At 40.0% G+C, this 15,648-nt stretch overlaps 1 protein-coding gene across 1 annotated transcript; it reads right to left on the minus strand.

The window, feature by feature from the left end:
• Window positions 1-11,049: 11,049 nt before the first annotated feature.
• LOC111025141 (putative beta-1,4-xylosyltransferase IRX10) lies at window positions 11,050-14,442 on the minus strand. The gene is made up of 4 exons (XM_022302986.2): window positions 13,822-14,442; window positions 12,820-13,208; window positions 11,901-12,142; window positions 11,050-11,791 (listed from the first exon to the last, which is right to left on the minus strand). The coding sequence occupies exons 1-4, from the start codon at window positions 13,910-13,912 to the stop codon at window positions 11,278-11,280; spliced, it is 1,236 nt and encodes a 411-aa protein (XP_022158678.1). The 5' UTR covers window positions 13,913-14,442; the 3' UTR covers window positions 11,050-11,277.
• Window positions 14,443-15,648: the final 1,206 nt, after the last annotated feature.

The raw sequence follows: 15,648 nt of genomic DNA on the forward strand, positions 1-15,648 counted from the left end.
TTCTCTAGGTCTCCTCTAAGCTTATCAGGCCACTGAGGAGTTTCTCTAAACCGTTCTCCTCGATGTTGGTAAGAATCTCGAAGATCGGAATGGTGGTTGGGGTGTACCTCTCATAGGTCCCCTCCGGTTGGAGTCCGAGTCGGATCTCCTGTAGTCAGATCGACCCTGGGAAGACGATCTCTTGTCCTTAGATTAGAATCAGGCTTTCCTTTCTCCTGGCCACCTGGCTTTTTCTGGTCAGACCTCTTGTCTGTCCGGCTTAGCTTAGTTCTGTGCAGCTCCTGCCCGTCAATAACCTTCTTGGCTTTTTGTAAGACCTCAGCGAAGGTTGATGGCGCTTCCTCGCCCAGTTTGACCGTCAAAGTTTCATCAGCCAGGCTAGTGAGGAAGTAGCACATGGCCGAATCATCGGAGCAATGCGCGACCTTAAGCTGCTCTCCTAGAAGCGGGTCACGTATTCCCTTAAAGTCTCGCCTTCTTTATGTCGGATGGTGGCGAGATGAGTAGCTATTCTCCTGTCGTAATGCCGAGAAGAGAATTGACTAATGAATTCTTTCCTCAACTGACTGTAGGTCGAGATCGACCTTGCTGGCAGCTTACGGTACCAAAGTCGAGCACTCCCTGTGAGGGCGATCTGAAAAGCTCGGCACTTGATGGCATCTGATGCTGCTTGGAAGTCCATGAGGCCTTCAAAGACCTCAACATAGTCCTTTGGGTTCTTAGACCCATCATCAGGCTTTATGACGGGTGTTTTGAACTTTGGAGGAATAGGGGCCTCCAAGACATCCGAAGTGAATGACGACTCACCCATCTCGCCATCATCGAACGGGCTCTCCTTTTTCTCGCATTTAGCTTTCAATGCCTCGACCTGCTCATCAAACCTATGTTTCATCAGGTCAAACTCTTCCCTTGTAATTATGGCCTCCGGTGTTAAATGTGTGTACTTGGACTGAGCTTTGAGGTCAGAGTTTGAGTATCCTCTAGAGTAGGACGAAGAGTCCCCGAGACCCCTTGAGGCCTTCCTCTTCTTGTCGACGAGGTGCTTCCTGAGATCGTGATCTCTCAGGCTATAGTTAATCTATTCGTTATTGGCGATGGGCTCACGATCATCAAGGTGGAGTGGTGGATCTTGATCCTGCCCATCTTCAGGCATATCGTCCCCGCCTGAGACTTTGGAGGGAGATCCTGTCCGGTTGGCCCGTGTCATCTCAGTATACATCTCCTCCATAGTGCGCACCTCGATTGCACATGTCGTCCAACTCTCGTTTGAGGGTAGCCAGAACTTTAGGGTCCGCGACTGGGGCAGCCCTTTGGGAGGTCTTTTTTGAGGTCCTACCTTGACCTCGATTGGTTTTAGCAGCTCTGCAGTGGGTAGGAGGTAACTCCTGGTTCACGTGACGAGTAGATCTCCATGGTAGATCTCCCTCCTGTCCTACCTGGGCGCCCGGTCCTCGACAGTTTGGCCTCGAGCTCACGTTGAGTGTCGTTGTTACTGCTCTCCGTTCTGTCGTATTAGCAGAGTTTGCTGGCTGCACCATTCTGGGATCAAACTTTAACTACTGGAACGACTTGAAATGCTCGTCCCCAAAGACGGCGCCAAATGTTTATGCAAAAATTTGCACAACGGTTCTCGAGCTCGAACCCGATCCTCGCTCCGACTCGAAAGACGATGGGAAGACCTGCACAAGACGGCAAAATCTCCGACGCTCAAGTCAGTAAGTAGCTCGGACTCAATATTAAGTTCGAGGAGAAATTCGATACCTGATGGTAAAATGAAGTCCTCTATTTATAGGTTTAGGTCCTAACAGGGGTCACGACAGGCGGTTACCTTGGTCGGTTTTGAGGTCGGACATGTCGGGTTCGAGTAGATCGAACTCGGATATTTTCGAAATTATAATGCAATCAGAAGTAATGAAGTTTCCTCCTCGGAAGGTTCCGATGAGGAGCTTTGCTAAAGAGTTCTTCCAAATAATCTCTTTTGACAACCGATCTCTGTCCTCCCCGTGGCAATCAAATATTTTATCCCCAAACACGGTTAAAAATTTGATAGTTACTGAATTTAAAAAAAAAAAAACAAAAATTTTCTATTTTATCCCTCTTTATTTATGCATTCATCTCTCTTAAGGTGTAAGTAGGTAGTAGGAGATACTTATTGATTGGTAAATAATTAAATATTATTCTTTTTGTTTGGGTTCATTTTTCTTAAGGCAGTATTACATTTCTAAAATTGAATGTTCAATCTTCTCACTTCAAAATTGTTAAACTAAAATTAAAAAAAAAAAGGAACACTTACTTTTAGTTTTATTTTTCCCAATTCTTACATTAAAAAGGAGGCTAGACTATTTCACTCAAATGAGAAACACAATTATATGTTTTCCTTTTTTAGAATTTTTAAGGTCAACTTACCAGATTTTGTCAATTTTATTTAGCCTTAATTTTAATTTGGTTCTTATGAGAATTAGGTAAGTTGAGGCTTAATTTTAATTTAGTCCCTATAATTTTACAAGTTTTAATTTGTTCCTTATAGTTGAGTTTAATATCACAAATTATCACCGGACAATACTCACTACATATTTCCTTTTTTTTTTTACTCACCCTGAACTATATAATCATCAAGCAAAATAGAAGGCACTAATACACTGTCACATAAAAAGAAAACGTGTCACGTATTCAACGGAGTAATAATTTATTTGTAAAATAAAAAAGTAAAAGGTAACAATTCAAAATTGTAGGAACAATTTGTGTAGTTTGCCTGAATTATAAGGACCAAAATTGAAATCTTTGTAATGACCAAATGAAAATTAAACTTCAATCATCAAAGTGAAAATTTTTTTAATTTGTATTGACCAAATTTAAATTAAACCTAAAAATTACTCCACCAAATTGGTAAATTAACGAAAAGAATTTCTATACTAATAGCATTTATAGTCAAATAAGAGATTTATTTGGTAAGCTTTGTCAGCCTGTGTCAAATGAAAGCCAAAACGTTTGGTGGATGGTCAAATTACCTTTTTTGGGTAAATAAAAACTAACCGAGTAAAAGTAAATAAAATAACAGACATCTTATATACCATAGTTTTAAATGTATATGGAATTTATGAAAAGGTTATAAAAATTAAAAAAAATATATTTAAATTAACATTTCATCATTTTAAAATAAATTTAAAACTATTTAATATTGATATTATGTCAATATTAATAATATTTTGTTGATCTTTTTTTTTCATTTTTGTCGAATTTTTTGAGATACTATAAAAATGTTGATGTCGAATTCATGGACATATAGACATATTTTGGAGTTGAATTTTCACGTAACATGTGGCATGTCCTGATTTGAAGAGAACAACACGTGACCTTGAGTACATAAGGTCAAGATTCATTACCTCAGTTTTAACACTTATTATGGAGCTGACATTTTAGGTGGTCGAGCCGACCTTGTATCCTTTTGGTCTTGTTCCCATTCTGCGGTCAAGTCAACTTGATTCTATTATGAGCAGTTTCACTCTCCGACACACTCCACAACAACACGCCGCGTTTTGCGGTAACTTTAATGAGCCGTTGAGGCTCTGTCGGAGGTCCTATCAGAGAGCTTGCCTATAAATAAAGACCTTCCGCCTCTATCTCAAGTATGCGAACACTATATTCTCTCTCGAATATAATTAGGCTACTTCCTAACTTGGGCATCAGAGTGTCTTCTTTTTTGCAGGTCTGCTGTTTAGCCGATTTCCAGTTCGTCCTCTAGGTCATCTTCCAGTCCGAGCCAAGGTTCGCAGACTTTGTCATTTTTGTGATCAAACAACATCTATAGATGAAAGTCTAATATCTTATTATATATATCACTCATGGTTGAAATCCAAATTTGTTTATTCTCATGTTTTTAAATATTATATAATGATTCTTGAATTTTGTTATAGGGAAAAAAACGACCCGAAACGAGACAAGAGATCAAAGCCTGAGATCATCGACAAGGGGAGACCGACCTATAACATAAAGGGCCGACCCACAAAAGACGACCCAGCATCGAGACCATCACGGCGCCGAGGCATTGGCCTCTTACCTTGGCCTTTGGGCCAAGGTACAATGCGGTTTCCTCCGCTCGAATCTAATGGCAACAGGTCAAACACCCTTGTTCAGGGCCAAGCCCAACATCGACCCTCTCTTTTTGATTAACAATTGTTGGGCCTTGACAACATAGAGCTAGGGCTCAATTAGAAGGCTCTGATGGGATCCTACCAGCAATTATAAATAGTTGTGTTGCCTAACCCTAAGGTAAGGTAGTCTCCATACTAGAAACTGACTATTTCTCTACTCTCCTTGCTGACTTAAGCATCGGAGCCTGTGTGATGAAGGTCACACCAGTTTAGATCGGGTTTGTTTTGCAGGTATTTGCTCCCTTAATCATCGAGTTCGTTGTGTGAGGGAAGGAAAATCGGAAGATCGCAATCCACGCATCAACAATTGGTGCTGTCTGTGGGGACGATACATCAAAGCAAGCTTAGTCAAAGCAAAATCCCGATCGGAGGTGAGACTTCAATCCGAGGCGGGAATGAAGCAAGACGACATGAATCCTGAGGAGAGCCAGTAGAGTTTCGAAAAGAAGAGCCTGAATGAAGCGACCGACCACCCAGGTGAGGCAAGACAAAGCCCTGATCATCGACCTAATCTGACCACCCTTGACAGGGGAGAAATTGGTTTCGAGCTTGAATAAAGCAACCGACCACTTGGCTGAGGCAAGACCGAGCCCTGGTCATCGACTTAATTCGATCACCCTTGACAGGGGAGAACTGACTGAAGAGGTAGAGTCTGTCCCTCTGACAGTCGAAGATCGGCGAGTCAACATTGGAACTAGATTGGGGAATGAGGAAAGAGAAAGCCTTATAAACTTCCTTAGAAGCAATGTTGACGTGTTCACATGGTCACATGAGGACATGCCAAGAATCGATCGAGGAATCATGGTATATCGACTTAACGTCGACGAGAGCTGTAAGCCAGTGAAACAGAAGCGTCGCACGTTCAACCAAGAAAGGAATGAGATTGTACCCGAGTAGGTGAAGGAGCTACTGAAAGCAGGCTTCATTCGGGAAGTGCATTATCCCTAGTGGATATCCAACGTGGTGCTGGTGAAAAGCCAAACGGCAAATGGAGAATGTGCATCGACTTCACAGACCTAAATAAGGCCCGTCCAAAGGATTCTTTTCCCTTGCCTCGAATAGATCAACTGGTTGATGCCACTACAGGACATGAAAGGTTGAATTTCATGGACGTCTACTCCGGATAGAATCAAATCAAGATGCATTTACCAGATCAGGAGAAAAGCTCTTTTGTCAAAAGCCGAGGTTTATATTGCTACACGGTGATGTCGTTCGAGTTGAAAAATGCAGGAACGACCTACCAACGAATGGTAAATTCGATATTTGCAGCCTTAATCGGTAAAAAGATGGAAGTCTACGTAGACGATATGTTGGTAAGAGTCAAAAGAACAAGTGACACGAGAAAGATTTGGTAGAAGCATTCGACATTCTGCGAAAATACAAGATGAAGCTGAATCTTACTAAATGCACGTTTGGAGTGGCCTCAGGCAAGTTCCTGGGATTTTTAGTACAACAAAGGGGAATCGAGGCCAATCCAGATAAGATCAAAGTTATTATGAAGATGGATCCACCTAGAAATCTAAAGCAACTACAGGGATTCAACGGAAGGATAGCAGCACTCAACGGATTCGTTAGCTGTTCAACCGACAAGTGTCTGCCGTTATTCAAGATCCTACGGAAGAAAGGGCAATTTGAATGGACGGAAGAATGTGAGGCTGCCTTTAAGGAGTTAAAACAATACCTGGGGGTAGCCCCACTCCTCTCAAAGCCGGTCGTGGGTGATGAACTCTACTTATACTTAGCTGTATCTGACACTGCAGTGAGTTCCGCGTTGATAAAGGAAGAAGATGGACGACAATCTCCAATCTACTACATGAGTAAAGCAATGGTAGATGCGGTGCTTAGATACCTGCAAATGGAGAAATTGGCGTTAGCACTGGTCGCTTCGGCTCGGAGACTGCGTCCGTACTTCCAAGCTCACAGAATAACTGTCCTCACCAACTTTCCCTTACGACAGATTTTGCAAAGGCCAGACACTTCGGGACAACTGGTAAAATGGGCAGTGGAGCTCAGCGAGTACGACATTCATTATAAGCCAAGAACTGCCATAAAAGGGCAGGCTGTGGCAGACTTCATAGTAGAGTTAACACCAACAGAGCCTCAGGTATATAGTATTAACTCACAATTAGTTGAGGAAGAGCAATCCTGGACACTCTACGTAGATGAGTCCTCAAATTTTCGAGGATGCGGGGCAGGGCTTCTACTGGTCTCTCTAGATAGAGAGAAATTCGAATATGCACTGCAGTTCAGTTTTCATGCATCATACGATGAAGCCGAATATGAAGCTCTGTTAGCAGGATTAAAAGTGGCCAAATACATTGGAGTCAGGAATATACTGGTACTCCGTGATTCACAGCTGATTGTAGGTCAGGTGAAAGAGGAGTTCCAGACTAGAGAACCGTGAATGGCGAAATACCTTTCTCAGGTAAAAAACCAGCTCGGCCAGTTCTTAAAATATAAAATTCGACAGATTCCACGTACTTAAAACGTCAACGCAGATGCGTTAGCTTGACTAGCTGTAGCTTATGAAACCGACCTAGGAAGAACTGTACTGGTCGATATTCTGCTCGAGCCAAGCATAGAAGCTCAAGAAGCAATGGATATCGACGAACAAGGGCAACCAGAAGAAAACTGGATGAGCCCTTTGATCAAGATTTGAGAGACGAAATCTTACCTACTGAAAAGATAGAGGCCCAACAGCTACAACGATGAGCAACCAAATATGTTCTTAAAGACGACAATCTGTACAAAAGAGGCTATTCGTTGCCACTTTTAAAATGTCTAACTCCCGATGAAGCTGACTACGTCATGAGAGAGATACATGAGGGCGTTTGTGGGAACCATTCTGGAGCACGATCCCTAAGTCACAAAATAGTTAGACAAGGGTACTACTGGCCGACCATGCTAAATGACACGAAGCAATTCACAAAAAAATGCGACGAATGCCAACGATTTGAAACAGTACCTAGGCAATCACCAGAGCCTCTAATAAGCATAATGAGTCCTTGGCCCTTTGCTCAGTGGGGAATAGACCTTATAGGATCCCTCTCACTAGGAAAGGGTCAGACCAACTTTGCAGTAGTGGCAGTCGACTATTTTACTAAATGGGCCGAAGCCAAAGCCCTAGCTACAATTACTGAGAAAAAGGTCACCGACTTTATCTGGAAGAACATAATTTACCGTTTTGGAATACCCTACACCATTATCAGTGATAATGGGAAGCAGTTTGACAATGCTACCTTTCGAGAGTTTTGTAGGGAATTGGACATTAAGCACATTTGTTCCTTTTTGCTAGCACGTCTGCAAGCCAATGGACAGGTTGAAGCAGTCAACAAAATCATCAAAAGAACTTTGAAGACCAGATTAGAAAAACTTAAAGGGTTGTGGGCAGAAGAACTTGCCAACGTATTGTGGGCCTACAGAACAACACCTTGTACTTCGACAAGAGAAACGTCATTTTCACTGTCATTTGGCTCTGAAGCGGTAGTGCTGGTAGAGATTGGTCTCCCCTCCCCAAGGGTAGAGTAGTTCAGCCTAGTTGATTACAATAAGTCCGTGCAGTTCAACCTCGACCTATTAGAAGAACATCGAGAAACAGCACGTCTGCAAACGGCTGAATACAAAAATCGAATAGCTCGATACTAAAATTCGAAGGTTGAGAAGCGTGACTTTAAAGAAGGTGATATAGTGTTAAGAAAGATCATGCCTAATACCAAAGATTCAACTAGCAGGACGTTCGGGCCAACATGGGATGGCCCATACAAAGTCACTAACGTGGTTCGAACAGGCAGTTATGCTTTGGAAGACCAAGGGGGGAAGGCCTTAATACATCCATGGCACGCTCAGAACCTCAAAAGATACTACCGCTAGTTCGACACATTGGTTCTAGACATTTTATGTTTCTCTATTATTTTGGCCAACTAAAGTTATTGTAACTAAATCTTCGACGGGACGGTCTTCCTACTAATAAAATCTCCGACATTTTGACATGATACTTGAGTTTTTATGTTCATTCTAAAATAAATTTCTCAAGTAGGGGACATCATATGTAAATAATCTACATATCTACGGTATCTACATATCTACGACCGATCAAGAAACTCAAAATTGTGACAGACTTAGAAGCAGGCCGATAAGCTAAAAGCCAAGGAAAATAATCACAAGGTGCTGAAAAAGGCATGCGTACAGGTCTAGTAGGGTTAAGACAAAAAGTAGGCAAGCCTAATCAATCAATGAAACCCAGGGATAGAAAACCATTTGGTGAAAACCAAAATAGTTAAAAACCCAAGGATGTTGATTAATTTAGGGTATAAAACCATTAGCAAGAGCCAAATAGGTTAGAAATCCAAAGAAGTGCCACTGGCCTTGCTGGAAGTTAAATCCCGAGGCCAAAATCTAACAGTAAAAACTAACCGTATAGTAGTGCCTAAGAGACTTGATTATGAAAAACGAAAATTGGAAAAACTTCCAATTCATGAGGTAATATCGACAAATTGAAGGTACAAAACTAGTAGCAGAAACCAAGCAGCTAAAATCCAAAATTGGACTAAAAGCTTTTGGGTAAAAGCTCCGTGAGTTAGAAACATTGAAATAATTAGCCATTGATATGCATATGAATTACGCTATTTTACAGGATGATCTCGTGATGACGACAAGCGACAAGTACTCTCAAAACAAAGATCTTGATACAATCATTCGTCTTCTGTTTTGAGAGTGGAGGTCATTGTTATAGGGAACAAAGACAACCCGAAACGAGACAAGAGATCAAGCCGAGATCATCGACAAGGGGAGACTGACCCATAACGTAAAGGGCCAACCCACACCAAAAGACGACCTGACGCTAAGACCATCACGGCGCCGATGCATCAGCCTCTCACGTTGGCCTTCGGGCCAAGGTACAATGCGGTTTCCTCCGCTCGGATCTAATGGCAAGAGGTCAAAAACCCCTGTTCAGGGCCGAGCCCAACATCGACCCTCTTCTATTGATTAACAGTCGTTGGGTCTTGGCAACATAGAGCTAGGGCACAATTAGAACGCTGTGATGGGATCCTTGTAGCAATTATAAATAGCTATGTAGGTAAGACAGTCTCCATACTAGAAACTGACTATTTCTCTACTCTCCTTGCTGACTTAAGCATCGGAGCCCGTGTGACGAAGGTCGCACCAGTTTAGATCGGATTTGTTTTGCAGGTATTCGTTCCCTTAATCATCGAGTTCGTTGTGTGAGGGAAGGAGAACCGGAAGGTCGCAATCCACGCATCAACAAATTTTATTTTAAAAAAATTCGAAATTAATTTAGCTATAAAAATGGAAAAATAATTGCAAATAAAATAAGGAGTAAAAATTAATCGTCTTTGATCGGTGAGATTCAAAGATGAGCAGCCATTTTCTGGTAGGCAGGAAAAACAATTTTTTATTTTTCTTTTTCCCACCACCCAACTTGGATCATGTGAAAAAAGAGTAAAAGGTTACAAACAAACAAATAAATAAATTGATTTTATAATATTCTATTATGTGATTGGTGGCAACAACTCCGAAAGTTTCTTTGTTTAATCCTTTTCCAGTGACAGTCAAGAAAAGTATGAATTATTTTGGATACCTTTGGTCTATATACTTTGTTTTAATAGTTTAGTCCCTAAATTTTAATTTATAATAATTTAATCTTTATACTTCCAAATTTATAACAATTGAGTTTTGTACTATAACAATTAAGTTCATGTAGTTTAAAATTGTAACCGATTTAAACTCTATCGTAAAAATGTTATTAAAATTTAATATAACTTTTTAAAATATAGATCCATAAATTGAGAAGAGAATGAATGTATTAATAAACTATGAAAACTAAATCATTACATAATAAAAATTGACGCTTAATTTTGATGAAATTTTTCGTAATAAAAACTAGATTGTTACTGATTTTAAATTATATGAACTAAATTCTTACCTACTAAAATTACTAAATTGTTATCCATTTGAAAATATAGGGACCAAATCAAACCATAATTTTGGGAACTAAAATGATGTTTTAACCTTTTTGTTTTTAGAAAAAAAAAACACCATTAATTATTAAAAGTTAGAATATTTTTAAGGATGGTGGGCTTTTAATTTAAGGAATCTCTTAAATCCGACCCTAGCCCTTGTTGTATCTGAAGGGATATAAAACATTCTGCTCCCCTCTCTCTCTTACAGGGAGGGCAAAAAAGTAATTTCAATCAATGGCCAAGGCCAAGGCCAAGTGCCTTCTGTTGCCTTGTATTTGAAACACATGATTTTTGTTTTGCATATGATTGACGAGTTTAATGTAAACTTTAATATATGGTTAATGAGAACGACCTATTCGAAATAAGATTCCAAAGTGATTAAAGCGATGAGTATTTATGGAGAAAAATGTGGTGTCCTATGTAGCTTAAAGTTGAAAAACATAACTCTCAATACTCGTCAACTATAAAAAAGGGTCATCGACAAGATGTGATGATTCGATTTCAAGTTAACGGGATGACTACAATGACTCCTATCTCAGAAGATGTCAACTTTTCCCTGATCACCATATTACACATTTTTCTCATCTAACCCAACTCATCTCATCCTAAACACACCTGTAATTAACCAAAGCTAAATAAGAAAAATACCGGTATGCGTACTTGTCAACACCTATGTTTTGCTAAGCACCATTAAATTTTTTACAGGTAGGAGAGAGAAATGCAGAAAAGGTCTAGTCAAAAGATGCAAACGAAATTCTTCAAATAGCGGAGGCACCTCTTTCTAACGCTAAGCGCAAGAGACTGGAACCAAGGCCAAGGGCAGGAACTCCACCGACAAGAACTTCTTTTTTTTTTTTTTTCTAAAAATTTTAAAAGGTTGTAAAATTTTTATGGATGGTTAACACAAAGATAGATGCTGACTATGCAACTATATTGTTCAGATAATTGGGAGAGATTATTGCACCTTTTCAATGTTTTTCACCAAATGGGTCAACTATTCCACAAAACTAAAGAAACAATACAAGTAATGTTATATACTGCAAAAACAAAACTTGAGGTAGGGGAAGTATGGCATAGCTTAAAGCTTTTTCTACCTGATACATTTTGTATGAAATAAGAAACAGCCAAAAATTTGAATAATTTGTCTACCAAGGCTTCAGGTCCCCCACAGGCCCTGCAGTCCAATTCAAAATCTTCTCACCAGGCTTCAAGTAAATACTCTTCTCATGCGGCAATTTTCGAGCCAATCCGTTCAGAATCTGATGGAAAGCATCGCCTGATTGGGCGGGTTGAGGGAACATCATCGCTCGTTTCATTGACGGATTTGCCAGCAGTCTTTGCTTCCTCAATATCACATCGGGTGGTATGGACGTGAGGATCGTGTCGAGGTTGGGGACGTCTTTTTCGTCTACAAACACACCAATTTCTTCCCATGGAATAGCATCAGCAAAAGGCAGGACAATGTCATCAGCTATGATAACAGGGATGCAACCAAACACCACTGCTTCCACCAGCCTTGGGCTCCATGGTGCCCACCCGAGAGGACATAAACAGAAGACCGCTCGCTGCATGTCTTCGTAATATGTCGTTGGATGGTCAGTAGAGATGTCAAAGAGGGCATTGTTTTTGAAGTTCTCCCACACTGCTGCTCTTGCACCTCTGTATATCGTCAAACACAAGGTCGAGTTTCATTTCCGTACTAGTGTCATATTCGACCCTGTTCCATATTAAGAATGTAAAAAATAAGTAAGGTAGAAAGGAGATGCACCTTGCATAATAACCACCTTCTGGGTCATTGTTAACATCGTAAAACAACCCCCGGAAATAGACGAAGATAGAACGAGGAGTTTCAGGGGGAATCAGGTGGGCTTTCATTTTCTGGGGAGGACAATATGGAGGAATAGTGATGGAACCCTCATTCAAGCAAACATGGTGCCTTTGTCCAAAAGTTTGAACCAATGTTGCACGCTGGAGCAAGGGAAGAATTCCACGATCAATAGCCTTCTCTTCCTACACATAAAAATAACCAAGAGCCAAGATTATTGCATTTGTGACAAGGATGATGATTCATATGCTTGAAGAATGTAGTAAAAGAATGTTAGCATACTTATGAACTGATATGGAAACTTCTCTAGATCCTCAACTCAACCTTCCTTAATCCCAAAGTGCAGGTGAAGTAAGGCCACGTATAGGGGTGGTTTTGAAATAAATGTTTTTACCAAAACTATTTTAATTATAAGCATTTTAGTAAAAAAAGGCTTAATAACAAAACACTTTGATAGTTCTACACTCTTAAAAGTATTTCCCGCTCAAACACTTGAACAAAATCACTCTACCAACGCTTTCTCGCAACACTCTTCTAGCACTTTTGACTTTTTCCAAAAACAATGTAAGTTACCTCTCCTAACATGATGATTTTTAGTAGGATGTGCTTTTTGGCTCTTGCCAAAATCACTCCGAACACAGTTTAAGTCTTAAATCGCCACATAGTGGACTTGAAAGTGAGTATCAAATCCAATAAGTGTTTATATTACAATATTAGTTAAAGAGAAAATGACATTACACGGATTTGAACACAGAAATTCTTGCTATGGTAACACAGAAACGTCTACCAGTGATAGGTTATGATGTATTTATTCTCATACATATTTTTACCCTACGAAAAAGAAAAAGGGATGTCAGCTTACCTGATAATGAAAGCAGGCTCCAAAGTCATGGGGCACAACAAAGAAGTGATCCGCACCCTCAGTTCTATTCCAATAAGGCCAATTGGAAGAGATTAGCTGAATGGCACTACGCATCATTCGTGGGGATTTGAAGGGCAATGGCAAGCCATTGGGGGTGAGATCACAGGTGACATATATAGGAGTATAAAACCAATCGGCTTCCTCAGGATTGAGTGTTCGGACAGGGCTGTTTAACAGGAACCTATGCATATATATCTCAGCAGCAAACATATGAGTGAGACATCTTGGATCCTTTTGAAGAGTCTTCTTATTGTATTTGCTTGGAAGATTATAAACATACACTTTTAATCTCCCCACTGGGTTATCTTCCAACACATCCCCAGCACTTCCTGCATCCAAAAACAAACCACATGACCAAATATGCCTACTGGATCTATTTAACTATGATTTTCCACAACATGCAGATTCCATTGAAGTATAGAGCATAAAGTTTAAACACTTGCAGAATGTTTTTTTTTAATATCAGGCCAACATGCGTGTACTTTGACAAATCTTGCAAGACAATGGTTTAACCCTACCACATTTGATTGATTGTCAAAGAAATTTGTATGAATTTAAATTTTAAGTAGGTGGCCATTCGCCACCATGGTTTGAACTTGTTTCATTTGAACACTTTATTCTTTCACTTGCCCCATCACTACTAGAGTAACCCATGAACACAAGCTATGCCAGTGGATGCGTGCATTGTTGATTTTCATTTTAATTTCAAGGGTCCTACGTAATCACTGAACTAGAACAGAATCTGACTCAAATGAACTCAACTAGCTCATAATTCAACAAAATTAGTACAAAAAAGTACGAACTAACTTTGGAAATGAGAAATTCAGAACAAACCCAATACGGCATCAGAAATGAGGATCAAGATAACCAATAGCAAAACCGAGCAACTCAATACAAAACCATTTAAAGTTAAAGAAAAAGCTTCGAAGAACAAGGGGGAACCTGAAATTCGTTCAGTGGGGACGGCATTGGGGACAGCAGCAGCAATCCCCGAAACCAGAAGAATGGCGAAAACCCAAAACAAGACCTTCATCTTCCCCACCTCCAAGAACCCTAATCGGACTTCGAAGCAATGAAACAAGCAAAAACCGAAATGGGTTCTAGCCGTTCCGTCTGAGATAGGACAAATCACAGTGTATTTGAAGAACTAAGAGACCCCAAATGGTTGGGACGTCGAAAGGGAGGTTGTTGGAAGGACAAGGGTTTCTTAGAAATTAGGTTTAGAGACCGAATAGGAAATTTGAAGGTTTTCGAGGCACGGGGAGAGAGAAAGAGAGAGAGTGAGAGGGAATTGCTTGAAGAAACAGAGAAGCCATATGTTGATTTGGTAAAGAACAGTGAGATTACAGCAAGAATGGAGAATCTTCCATGGTAAAGGGCTGAAGAAATTGGTAAAGTTCGTGGCGCGTTGGTCGCTAAGAAGTCCAAATCTCTTGAAAGCCATAGAAATTAGAAAACGGGGTTACGAGCGAAATCGATGATCTTGCTGCTCTCAGAAAATGGACCTCCAACCTTCGGCAGGTCTGCTTTCTGTATCAGCTCCCAGTCCCCGCCAAATTAAGAAAAAACGGTTTGAACTTTAAATTGATAAATAAAGCCTAAATTATACAAAAATACTTTTTTTTTTGTCGAGGCAACAAAAATACCTTTTTTTTTCCCTCTCTCTCTCTTTTTGTTTGACCTTTGCAATCTGTTTAAAAAATTTTTATACTAAACTTTTTTATAAAAGTCTCAGAAAATACTTTTTCAAGAAACACTTGTTAATATTTTGAAGGCTAAATTACAAAAAAAAAAAATTCTTGAACTTTGCCTTTTGTTTATTTATTCGATATAAAAAATATTGCATTAAAAAGAAATAAGACTATAAGGGTTACATTAGAAGAGTGGCGACCACACACCATCATCACAATTTGCAAAAAAAAAAATAATAATAATAATTATCCCCATTCAATGACTTACTGGAGAAATCCTCAATTAATTGAGAAATTTTGGCAATTATGGCACTCCTGTTTAAAATTGAAAGATAAATGATTGTCTTCAAAGTTGCTACCATGACAGGTAAGGAAGGATTAGACAAATTTTCAAAATCATACTAGCGAATCTTGATACAATAAAGATTGATAGCCTCAACAGTGTTCAAGCAGATTGCTACACCTTTGTCGTTGCCCACCTTTTGTCTCGTCATCATTGCCTCTAGACCATGAAAGTTTTTTGAACAAAGATGCAAGGAAGATAAAGAGTCATCCCAAGAAATCACAGGTAGTTCTCCTCTCTAATTTTGTGTCTGATAACTCTTCAAATTGTCACGATGACGAAGTCAAGAACCATACATATAACAATGTTGACTTTGATTTTGTCAGTCGCAACAACACTATCGGCATCCAACGAGGAGATTCTTGACACTCTACCACCATCCGCCATCACATGAAACCAGCGGAAAAAAAGGATCCTTCCCGAAAATCGCCTCCACAACACCATGTTACTTACTTCTTGAAAAAGACCACAAAAGAGCTGTAACAAAGTAGAAAGGAACACCTCTCTAAAAAAAACTCAGTTGGAGGGCTGAGAGAAAACACACACCATTCACGGGGAGGATAAAGAGAGGAGGGGAGCAGGCCATTGGCCCCTAGCCACTCCCCTCCCCACTTTTTTTCTAACTCCTTTGAAAAAACTAAGTTTTCACATTTGGGCGTACGAGTTAGGTTTGATTTTGAACCTTTGCCGTTTGTTTAAAAGGTACTTATATCCTTTCAATCTTACATACATTGA

This window comes from Momordica charantia (genome assembly GCF_013281855.1).
Source record: "Momordica charantia cultivar OHB3-1 chromosome 5 unlocalized genomic scaffold, Mcharantia_2.0 BLBB01000005.1, whole genome shotgun sequence".
Taxonomy (NCBI): domain Eukaryota; kingdom Viridiplantae; phylum Streptophyta; class Magnoliopsida; order Cucurbitales; family Cucurbitaceae; genus Momordica; species Momordica charantia.